The sequence below is a fragment of the Aricia agestis genome, chromosome 3 (assembly GCF_905147365.1).
Source record: "Aricia agestis chromosome 3, ilAriAges1.1, whole genome shotgun sequence".
Taxonomy (NCBI): Eukaryota; Metazoa; Arthropoda; class Insecta; order Lepidoptera; family Lycaenidae; genus Aricia; species Aricia agestis.
Window position 1 is genome coordinate 19,263,761 of NC_056408.1, and position 12,129 is coordinate 19,275,889.

The 12,129-nt window shown below is 36.9% G+C and overlaps 1 protein-coding gene across 9 annotated transcripts in view; it reads left to right on the forward strand.

The window, feature by feature from the left end:
• LOC121725454 (gastrula zinc finger protein XlCGF57.1-like) overlaps window positions 1–12,129 on the forward strand; it is a 95,295-nt gene that overhangs the window by 65,194 nt on the left and 17,972 nt on the right. The window contains exon 5 of one of the 9 annotated variants that reach the window (XM_042112458.1): window positions 10,230–11,087. The exons of 5 other annotated variants lie outside the window; for them this stretch is intronic. In XM_042112458.1, the coding sequence (XP_041968392.1) occupies window positions 10,230–11,062 (833 nt within the window). In that variant the 3' untranslated portion in view covers window positions 11,063–11,087. Of the gene's footprint in view, window positions 1–460; window positions 1,972–6,165; window positions 7,318–8,777; window positions 9,737–10,229; window positions 11,088–12,129 lie in introns of those variants that run through there. 3 more of the 9 variants (XM_042112456.1, XM_042112455.1, XM_042112444.1) reach the window with 3 other exon arrangements.

Consider the following 12,129-nt stretch of genomic DNA (forward strand, 5'->3'; position numbering starts at 1 on the left):
GTGAAAGTCCGAGAAAAACAAAAAATGTCTGTCATTTTACAACCGTTACAGATAGAAAAAATTTGAGACATCAAATAATCTGACACCGGTGTCGGGACACATTGTATATTAAAAAAATATTAAAAAGTAATATCATAATAATTATTCATGTGGCATTCGGCAATCTTGAGAAACGACTTATATTAGGGAATTAAATTCTTTCTTTCAATCTTTTTCTGAACACGTTTATAAAAAAAACTTAGTCATAATAAAAAATAATAAGTTTTGAGTTTTGACTTAGCTATCATATTTTTCGATGATCGGCTTCTTGATTTTGTGACCCAGACTTGCATGGGAATTGTAACTTGAACTGTGTCCTTGAAATGTCTTCTATGGAAAGGCTCTTTACGTTTTATCTAGAATAGATTACGTAGTGGTCCTAATTGGTTATGAAATTGACCAATTTCTTTTTTGTTTTTAGGGACGTTGGCTATACACAGGCGTAATGAGAGTGACGATGAGAAAAAGAAAATAATACTCTTATGCCAGACCCCTCAGCGCTGTAATGCTGAATTAATACTAAGATTTTCGACCGCCTACCCCTTTACTATGAGATTTAACCAAATTCTCTGCTCTTTTTGTCACGACGAGTATACTAGTCTCTCCCATCTCCGGCAGCATATGTCATCCGAGCATAGCGCTTCCGACTACCGGAGTGTTTATTTTCGCGCAAGAGACAATTTAATCAAAGTGGATATAACAAATTTGAAGTGTAAAATTTGTAACCAATGTATGCAAGATGTAGACTTTTTAATGGTTCACTTATCTCGTGAACACAAAAAACTAGTGAGATTCAATGAGCGCTTCGGTGTTTTGCCGTTTAAACAAAATCAAAACAACGAGTGCGTTTGTGTTTCTTGTCACAAAGTTTTCTCCGATTTTATCGAGTACAAACGCCACATTGCATCGCATTTCATGAATTTTAGTTGCGATAAGTGCGGAACGATGTTTATTACCGACCGCTCCCTGCGCGATCATCGCCGCCAGGTGAAGTGTTCCCGGGCGGCATATAAAGCTCGCAACGGTAGCGTCTTGAGGCCTCGGAACAACGCTGAGATTATACTGCAATATTCGACTGCCTGCCCTTTTAGAACTTGGAAGAATCATTTTAATTGCGTTTTTTGTAGAGTTCAGTCCAGTGATCCCAGTAGCTTGCGGACTCATGTCGCTACCCATCACGAAAATTACGATGTTTCTAGGGCGTTTTATAAAAAGTTAGGAAAAGAATTTTTGAAAATAGACATCACTGATCTACAATGCAAATTATGTTTTATGCCAATCGTAAACTTTGATAACCTAACTGATCACTTAAAAAATGACCACCAGCAGCCGATCAATACTGACTCGCAGCTAGGTGTTCTGCCGTTTAGACTTAACGATGGATCTATTTGGAAATGCACCTTGTGTCCGAATGAATTCAAAGATTTTGTATCTTTAAAAAAGCACACCACTCAACATTTTCAAAATTATGTCTGTGATACGTGTGGTGAAGGATTTATTACTGAGTATGCGATGATTGCACATACGAAGAAACCGCACGAAAATAAGTATAGTTGTAATCGTTGCGTGGCTACTTTTTCGTCACTGGAAGAAAGAAATGTCCATGTTAAAACCCAGCATACGACCACGCCGTACATGTGTGTATATTGTAAAGATAAACCCAGATTTGCTAATTGGGAGCTACGAAAACGTCACCTAATGGAAGTTCATAATTACAAAACCGGTGCGGACAAATATGAATGCGCAACTTGTCAAAAGTCTTTCAAAACGCGCTCTGGAAAATATAACCACATGATGAGAACGCACAGAATCAAGAAAGACTCCGAATTGAATTTTCCTTGTCCGGGATGTCCTAAAGCTTTTACGACTCAATTGTTTTTAGATAAACATATTGCAAAAAAGCATTTTGATAAATGAGCTGCTATTAAATATTCTGTTATATTTTTAACTGTTTTGGTTAGTAAAAAATAATGATGTGGTCTCTTTTCTTTTTTAGGCCCCGAAGATAAAATTCGTAATGAGAAACAGAGGATAACTAAAAAGAAATTGTTCGAACGATCAGTTAGCCAGAATCCTCAACGGCGTAACGCTGTGCTTTTACTGAAACATTCTACTGCGATCCCATTTAAGACTAGATTTAATAGAATAATGTGTTCTTATTGTCACGATGAATTCGAACCTATGGATGCATTGCGGAATCATGTTAAAACCGTGCACGGAAATGCTGACTATAATAGTGCATTTTATAAAGTAGTCGATGACCTTAAAATAGATATAAGCTATTTTAAGTGTAAAATATGTTCGCAAGATGTACAAAGTGTTGAATATTTTATGCACCATCTCTTTCGTGATCACGAGAAGGCTGTCAATTTCGATGTTACATTTGGGGTCCTACCTTATAAACAAAACGAAGCTGGTGTGTGGGTGTGTCTCGATTGTGATAAAGTCTTTCCAGAATTTAGTCAAATAAATGGTCACTTACGGAGTCACGCTAAAATATTTACATGTAATAAGTGTAGCGCTACGTTCTTATCCGAAAATGGACTGAAGCAACACGAACGTAACTTTAAATGCTATAAGTCGACTTACAAACCTCGTTATGGTAAGGCATTAAAACACAAATTTAACACAGAAATAATTCTGCAATGTTCTACAGCTTGCCCTTTCAGAACGTGGGGGCAAAACTTCAACTGTGTCTTTTGTAGAGTACAATCGAATGATCCGAACGGCTTGCGCTCGCACATGGCCTCGCATCATGCGAATTTTGACGTCCAACTTGTGTTCAGCAGAAAGTTACGAAAAGAATTTTTGAAAGTGGACATAACAGATCTACGATGCAAGCTCTGTTTTGTACCCATAGAGTCATTGGATGAACTCATGACTCACTTAAAGAATGACCATAAGCAGCCGATCAATATTGACGTTCAACCGGGCGTTCTTCCTTTCAAATTGAACGATGGGTCCAGTTGGAAATGTGCGATATGTTCCATGCAATTTACTGACTTTATCTCTTTAAAAAAGCATACAGCGGAACATTATCAAAATTACGTATGCGATACTTGTGGGGAGGGATTCATCACCGAAGTCGCTCTCACTGCACACACCAAAATACCACACGACAACAAATACAATTGCAGTAGATGTGTAGCAACGTTTTCTACGTTGGAGGAACGTAATATGCATATAAAGAGTCAACATACGACGTTACCTTACATGTGTGTGTACTGTAAAGAGAAGCCACGATTTGCCACTTGGGAATTGCGAAAAAGACACCTCATGGAAATTCATAATTACAAGCCCGGAGCAGAAATGTATGAATGCACGACTTGTCATATGACATTCAAAACTAGATCCCAGAAATATCACCATAACGTTAAAGCTCATCGGTCGAAAAACGAATTTGAATATGGATTTTCGTGTGGACAATGTTCAAAAACATTTGCAACTAAAATATCATTAGATAAGCATGTTGCAAAGAAACATTTTAACGGCTAAAATGTCTGCCGTGTGTAAATCCTTCTCTTTTTCAATCCTTCTCTTTTTAAATGAGTATGCGCCGAAATCCTGCTGTAGACATTGGACCAATGTGTAGAGTATGGAATGTCGCTCCTAACTTATGGCCAAGTTGAAGTAGGCCACTACACGTTGGCCCAATGTGTATTACCAGGTGAACATGATTTTAATTACATAAAAAGTATTACAACTTAGTTAATAACATAATACGGAGCTTTTAATATTTAAAGTGTACACGTGTTTTATAGAAATACGAGGCGAAAAAACACGATCCCATCAAAAACATTCTGTAAAAAAACCAAGTCTCGCAAGTCGCAACTCAGTTTTTATACCGTAAAAATTTATGAGATCCATGCAATACCAAGCCGGTTAATTTATTCAGTCCCTACCTAGGGGACCTTCTGTCTCAAGTTAGTGCGTAAGTTATTATCATATCAATATTAAAAATCTTTTACATTTTAAATAAATAGATTGACTTGGACATCGCATGAAAATTGAAAACACAATGTATCTTACAATTTATACATAATTATTATATTATTAGATTGTTTAGTATATTGCGCTCCATGCAATTGATGCATCGCTCCATGCAATTGATCCTATACATTTATATGGGATTACAAAGTTATTTACGAAGTTAGTGTATCTAGAAAACTGGACAGAAATTTTAAAATATTTGAATTTTTCCTTGATTTAGACCCTAAACACTAATTATATTCTAAGTTTCTATGTCTGCTAGAAGTGCCTTAGACTTTTGGTGATCGGTCAGTCAGTCAGACAGTCAGTCAGTGACAAAATTAAGAAACTTTAACAAGTTACAGCTCTTAAACTACTCGTTCAAATTGAATAAAATTTTAAATATACCGTGTTTATATAATGCTTGCTTAACAACTGAAAATTCAGGCTTGTTGGTTTATCCACAACGAAGTTATAGGGGGTCAAAAAGAGCCTGAATTGGTTCGAGAAAAGTATGGTACGGCCGTGCCGCTTTTTTGCTCGACTTGGCGGGGGCACTGCCGTGCCCCCAGATCGTGATTAGATTGAAAAAGTTTTGTTCAGCGTCTTTTTTCTTGAGCAACTTTTTTAAAAATATCTTAGTAAAACATTTATTCGCGCATTTATCACAGCAAAGTAAAATTAAAAATAATCATGTTCCTAAAACACTTTATTAATTATTAGAAAAACATTCCTTTACAGTTTATACACATATTTAAGATAAGACCTAAATATGATTAGAAATATGTACTTATGGATATATTTGTGAGTTACTCACGCTCATTTGAAACACGGAAGTCTTATGCTAAGTACTTACTTGCGGATTTGCTCGATAGTTTTACTCCAAATCGAGTAAAAATTGTGAGGACCGCAAAACTGTCAGCTCGAAGGCTCGCATCGAGCCGCTCGTATACTCGCATCGAGCAGGCTTGATGGAATCAAATATATCGATTTAGAATAAAACTATCGAGCAATGCTAAATGTGTGAACGAAAGCCCGAGCCGCGAGTTTTGCTCGACGTTATTGCTCGATCAAGCAAAACCGTATGAGAGTACTTAGCTTAAAAACAAATTATTGCAATACAAAACGTACAAAGATTAACTCACACTTTAAAATGTCTACAAAGTGTCGTGTTTCAAGTAAGACTAATAGGTTAACTCTAGAGGTGACAACATAATGTTTTTCCAGGAAATAATAATTATTTTGTTTCCTGGGTAGTTTTAAAGCTGTTTAAATACTGTTTTATAACTCCGTGAGCTTTTATAATAAAAGCTTCACTCAAGTTTTATTTTGAGACTGCGTAGGTATTTATTCAGGTTATAATAAATTAATTTTTATTACAACAATTAACAGCTGAATGTATTGCTAAGAGCTAGTCGCTAAAACAGCTCAACTGATTTTGGCGTTTTTAAATTTCGGGGTAACTATTTGTGAAACCCTCACGAAAACTCAAAAGTAGGACTTTTTCCACAAATTGTCAAAAGTTTCGTTAACCATAATGAATGGTAGGAATAATATTAAAGACACCTATGCAACAATCATTGGAGTTTGATCATTTTAAACAAATGCGACTGCAATTACTTTTTGATTTAATGGTTTGCTATCATGTATTTAAAAATTAAAACTTGATCTCTGTAATGAAGCAATTTTTATACCGCATAGTATTAGTTAAAACATTGTAAATAATAATTTTTAATAAGTGACTTAGTAATCTGTAAAATTATATCATTTAATATATTATGTATTCGTAACTGAAAAGAGGCTTTTATTTTAAGCAACATTAGAAAATCGACCTTCCTACCACTAGGCAATACCTACCTATATACCTGGCAAAACCACCTTTATGCATAACTATTACCCGATTAAACTGTCAGTTATGAATAAACGTACCTTAAAGAAGAAGTTAATAATTGACCATATTTTGATAGACGCACATTGATTTGGCGAGCAATGAGATGCAGATATACGAACCTCTTATTAATCCATGTCATCAGAACAATGTCATTAGACCACACGGGGGACGTCATAAATTCATAATTAAATAATAATTAATAACATAAAATTAATCTGGAATCATACAAAAACTTTAAGAATTGACATGAAGTTTTCTATTTCTAGGAAATGCCCAACAAACGATAACGGACGAGCTGTTAGATGATAAGGGAAAACCCACTAAGCACAGATCTAACAAAAGATCGGCCAAGGCGGAGGCACGCTTTATGACCAAAAAGAATGCGACCTCGATACTGGCGTGTTGGTCGCTGACGCCATTTAAGTGGAAGACGAATAAATTTCAATGTGCCTACTGCGAAGAACAATTTATGGAAAGCCACGAATTACGATGTCACGTTCGCGCGTGTTATACCCATAAGAATGTTAAAGATATTTACAAAACGTTTAAAGAAATGACCCTCATAAACGTCGACGTCACTAACGCTGCCTGTCAGCTCTGTGAGGTTCCGTTCTCGAGCGTCGACCACATGCGGGAGCACGCCATTGAACACGGTTTCGATTTGAATTTGTCGTACTCTGACGGTATACTGCCGTTCCGGCTGGATAACCCCTGGAAGTGTGTGCTATGTGATATCGACCATAACAATTATCTCAAATTATACGAGCACATGAACTGCCACTATCAAAACTACATCTGTTCGACGTGTGGCAAGGCGTTCATGGACGCTCTGCGTCTCCGAAAACATACAGAGTTACATGTGATCGGTAACTTCCCCTGTAAAGTTTGTAACCTAGTATTTCCGCGTCGACGAACGCGAGATAGTCACGCGAGGAACTTTCATAAAAAAGGCCCCCGCTACGAATGTCCGCTGTGCAATTTGAGGTTCGTCGGATACTATCACCGAATGAAGCATTTGAAAGATGTCCACGACCAAAAGGAAACTTCCTACAAATGTTTGCATTGCGATCTGTCGTTTAAGACTAGCGGAATGCGATCTAGGCACGTGAGATTGATGCATTTTCTCCAGCACGAAAACTTTTCATGTGATTATTGCGAATTGTCATTTCAAACTGGATACGAGCTCCGGAAGCACTTGCTCAAACATACAGTAGAACTTGTTAACTAGTGAGATGTGAACCGCGTGTGAGATGAGCCTAAGACTTGTTATTGTTGCTCTTGGGCATGTTAATGTAGCATGTTACATTGTGACTCAATGAAACTACCTGATAGAAGTGAGCTAGGAAACAGAAAAAACTCATTTTCTCGATTTTTTACTTATTTTATGGTACCTATTGACAGTTTTGACTTTAAAGTCAGAAACAATAATAATAATTATTAAGGATGTATTTATATACATCCTTAATAATTATTTATTGTTTGTTTGAGTCGCGGCCGCAATTCACGCCCCGAGTGTCGAGCACGCATGTAACCTTTATGTTAATACAACGTATCAATTTACTTAAAAATTGATAAGGACTTGAAACCCTGAAAAAATTGTATCTGCGCTTATAACTATATGACCATTAAAATTATTTTAATTTTTATTGAACTTCTTTCTTAGGCATGTATGTACCATTAGTTTCCCTATGCCAATATTTTAATTTAATGAAAAAACTTTCTCAGTCGTTGGACTCTTATTGTTAAAAAGATGACGCCGCAACTCCATTGCGCCAAAACTCGTTTACCGCGCTGGAACCGTACATTTTTCCGGGATTAAAAAGTATCATATGTCCTTTCCCGGGACTCTAAGTATCTCCATGCCAAATTTCAGCAAAATCGGTTCAGAAGTTTGGGCGTGAAGAGGTAACAGACAGACTGACAGACACACTTTCGCATTTATAATATAAATATATGTTAATGCTTACTTCATAGATTTTGTTTTAATGACATTCTCATTTGATAAAATTAATTGAAATACCTAGGTATAAAAATCAGCAAAAGCTTAGGGAGATCGCAGACGACAGACTTTTTGTGCTATAGAGTCTGCGGCGCCCATACAATAGGCACGGCGCGGCACGCGCGCGGCCGCGCCGTGCCGACTGTGTGGGCGCCGCAGACTCGATCACAAAAAAGTCTGTCGGTCGTCTGCGATCTCCCTTACTCGAAGGAACAATAATACATAATATAAGGAGTGTTCCTTTTAGTATGGCAACTAATTTTCCGTCATTTTACATAAACATATACAATGTGTCCCGACACCGGTATCTGATCCTTTAATGTCATGATGTATGGCATATTTTATTGACAAATTGGCTCTCAATTTTTTTCTCTCTCTCACGATTGTAAAGTGGCAGCCATTATAGTTTTTCTCGGACTTTCTCACTAATCTGACCAATTATGCTTCTCATGTAAATATCGTATGAAGAGAAAAAGGTCTCAGTTGGTAGTTATGAATTCGTGGAATGAAAACATAGAAAACCAGAGACAGATCAAATATTGGGAACGGCCGTTAGTCAGATAGTTTAGAAGTTATTATGGATTTTCTTATGAATGCCTATGGGTCAAATTAGTATGAGAGCCAGAGAAAATTTATTTGTTTTCAGCAGATAACTGTTGAAAACAAAAAAAAAACTCTTTTTATATAGAAAAAAAAACATTGAGAGCCAATTTGTCAATGAAATATGCCATACAATTAAAGGATCGGACACCGGTGCTGGGATGTGTTCCATGCTCCATCCCAACCATCCAAGGTTCCTAAATATTAATGTATATTATATTAATATTTAGGAACCTTATATATAATATATTTTTTATAATTTTAATATTCTCTTTTTAGGTTCCGCTATAATTGCGGATTCAAAAGATGGTTTGATAGTAGTTAGGCGACATAGAAAGTTAGCCGAGAACGTTTGCGCGAGGCAGATGCGTAGACGTCGTCGTGCCAACAACGAGTTGGCTGAGGAGTCCGACAAAAGGATAGCCATAACGATGATGCGTAGAAACGCCATGACGATTCTGACATGTTCTACCGCGTGGCCGTTTCGATGGTGCCATTCTGCATTTTACTGCTCTTACTGCGATAAAAAGTTTGTCGATCCGTCCTCTTTACGAGAACACGTCCGAAAACATCTGTCTGAAGAAATCACTAAGCGGGTTTTTTCGAAGCTCAAGGAAAACAACATGGCTAAGATAGATATATCGGAGTTACGTTGTAGAATATGTAAAGAAGAATTACATGACATGGATTCTCTTAAAAACCATCTAATCGAACTTCACAACAAAGTATGGTATAAAAAATACAACGACGGCGTCCTGCCATTTAAATTACATTCTAATGATTTTGAATGTCAAATATGTTTTAAGTCCTTCGTTCTGTTTTCAAAACTAAACGAACATATGAACAGTCATTATAAAAATTACGTTTGTGATGCGTGCGGCAAGGCTTTTATATCTAAGTCCAGGTTTAGGACTCACGTTCAATCACACGAGACTGGAAGTTTTCCCTGCGGAGAATGCAACGAAGTCCTGGATACCAGAGCAGCTCGAAGATCTCACAAAGGGAGAGTGCATAGAAAGGGCATACGTTATTCTTGCCCGCGTTGTTCCGAAGTATTTACGTCTTATCATGCCAGAGTCACACATTTATTCAATAGACACGATCAAAAGCTAGACTACAAGTGTTTAATCTGTGGAAAACTTTTTGAAAACAACAGTAAACTTACCGCTCATTTTAAGTCCAAACATAAAAGTAAAGAGCAATTTAGTGGATCCTCTTGTTAAGACGTTTAATATAAAATCCGCTGCAACTGAACATAATAATATGTTTGTTCATAAATAGTTACTAGCATTCGCTTTGGAACTCGAAGATGAAACTGTTTTAGAATAGAAAAAATCATATAAGCAGATAGAATAAAAATCGTAACATCGTGCGACCTTTACTTCTAAATAGGCTTTTCTTCCAGAACAATTTTATGATCACGCGCCAAAACACACATTTACATCAAACTACGTTACCTTGCGTTATCTATTGTAGGCGATCGCTTGATCAGTCGTGTTGCCTTTCTTCGTAGAACTCTCTCGCTCTCTTATTAGGTCTGAAATTTTATATCACTAGTTTGCGTTTTACGCAAAATAATGATATAAACCTTATATAATAGTCTTTAACGCGGATAAATGCTCGATTTAAGGCGCGATAAACTAATTTCCGAACGTATTATTTTTTTAGATAAACTATTATATTTAGATAAACTATTAGACCACTCAGTTTATAGTTTGTTTTTATTTTTAGGGAGCGATGGATTAACAATATCAAAGCCTTCTATAAAAATAGAGTGGAAAAAGAAACAGACAGAGGAAAAGGCTAACGCTGAAAATATTTTAAAATATTCCAATGCAGTACCGTTTAGATGGACGCGGGGAAAATTTTTATGCGCATATTGCTGCACAGTTTGCGTCGATGTAAGCGAACTGCGCGCTCATTCGCACCAACATCACAAACTTGACATATTCAATTCAACTGTTATTCGGCCATATTTTCCGTTGCGAATTGATATTACCGACCTAAAATGCAATATTTGCAACATTCCTATAGCAAGCATAACCGATCTTAAAACTCACTTATCGGAAGAGCATCTCACAAATTTTAACCCCAACTCTGGAGATGGCGTGATGCCGTTCGTTTTAACTAAGAAAGAGTTCCACTGTTTAAATTGTGGAGTTTTGTGCGAAAGTTTCATGAAGCTTCTAGTTCACATGAATAAGCATTATCAAAGTTTCGTTTGTCACGTATGTGGTAAAGGGTACGCTACGAAACACAAACTAGTGGCTCATCAGAGAAGCCACGAATCGGGTGAAGTTCATTGCACGAGATGTGACAAGGTATTCCCGAATGGAGCGGTCAAGAACCGGCACGTCGCGGTAGCGCACGGTCCGAAGAAAAGATACCGTTGCCCTCTTTGCGGCGTTCCCTTCGAGTCTTGCCACTCACGATTGGTTCATCTCGCTAAGGAACATAATCAGAAGTCCGAATACAAATGTTCTCTGTGCCCATCAGTGTTTACATCGGGATCTTCGCGATACGCTCACATTAGAAAAGTTCATAACAGGAAAACGAACTTTTAATCATTATGACCGATATATTATTATAGTATTTAGAAGTTAATGTAATGTTTGCTGTTGAATACTTTTTAGTTTTTGGTCCTGCCCCCCTAGACAAGCGGCAAGCGATTATCGTAAACGCTAACGCCACAAAATGTATGGGATTTGACATTAGTATTCGCTAGTGAAGCGATGACTTATGTCAAATCGCATACATTTTGTTAGCGTTTAGCCCGGTCGCACATTGTCCGCAATTTCTGATCAGAAACAGCTGAACGTCCGCGCTGTCTTTTACATTTTGTATTGAGCCGAGTGAGCTCGAACTCGCCGGAAGGATATTTCGGATAGTGTGCGGGGTGGCGGTCCGGCGAAATTCAATTGTTTCTGATCAGAATTCGGACAATGTGCTGCCGGGCTAACGATAATCGCTTTCCACTTGTCTACTAGGGCTGTACATCTTATTGTAACGGCATGGCTGGAAGTTTTATCAGAGCTACTCTGTATAAAGTAAGCAGTAACAAAAGTTCTAAGTTAACAGACTACTAAGTAAACACATCCTTTGTGATATTCTTCTTGAGCCTATTAATAGTTATTTTTGGATTAGAGTATGTCTTACTCCATTGATTACACTACTCAACACTAAAAAAAAATCTGATTTGGTACGTATGATTTCATATCGAGGTTGACTACTAATAAATATATGTAGGGATTTTTTTTGATATCACATCTGGAAACTGAGAAATATAAATTCAAACTTTCAGTAACGTAGACGTTAGTTTGATGTTTATGTAGCTGGTATTTCGAAAATAAGATTATTTTACAAACAAAACTTACTTTATACGTTACTTTAATTGACGAACTTTTATTTGACATGCGTGAATGTTAGCAGTCTTAACTTATTTTGTTACATTTTTGGCGAATTTATGCCAAAATCTGACCACGAGAGTCACTCGTACTAGGACATAAAATTGTTAAATTTGGTTCATTGGTTGAGCCCGATTAAATTATTATGCTGCCGTAACACATAAAATTAGGCTTTTTAAATATTTTCGTAAAACACTTGAACAAAGATAGTCCTGCATTACAATTTC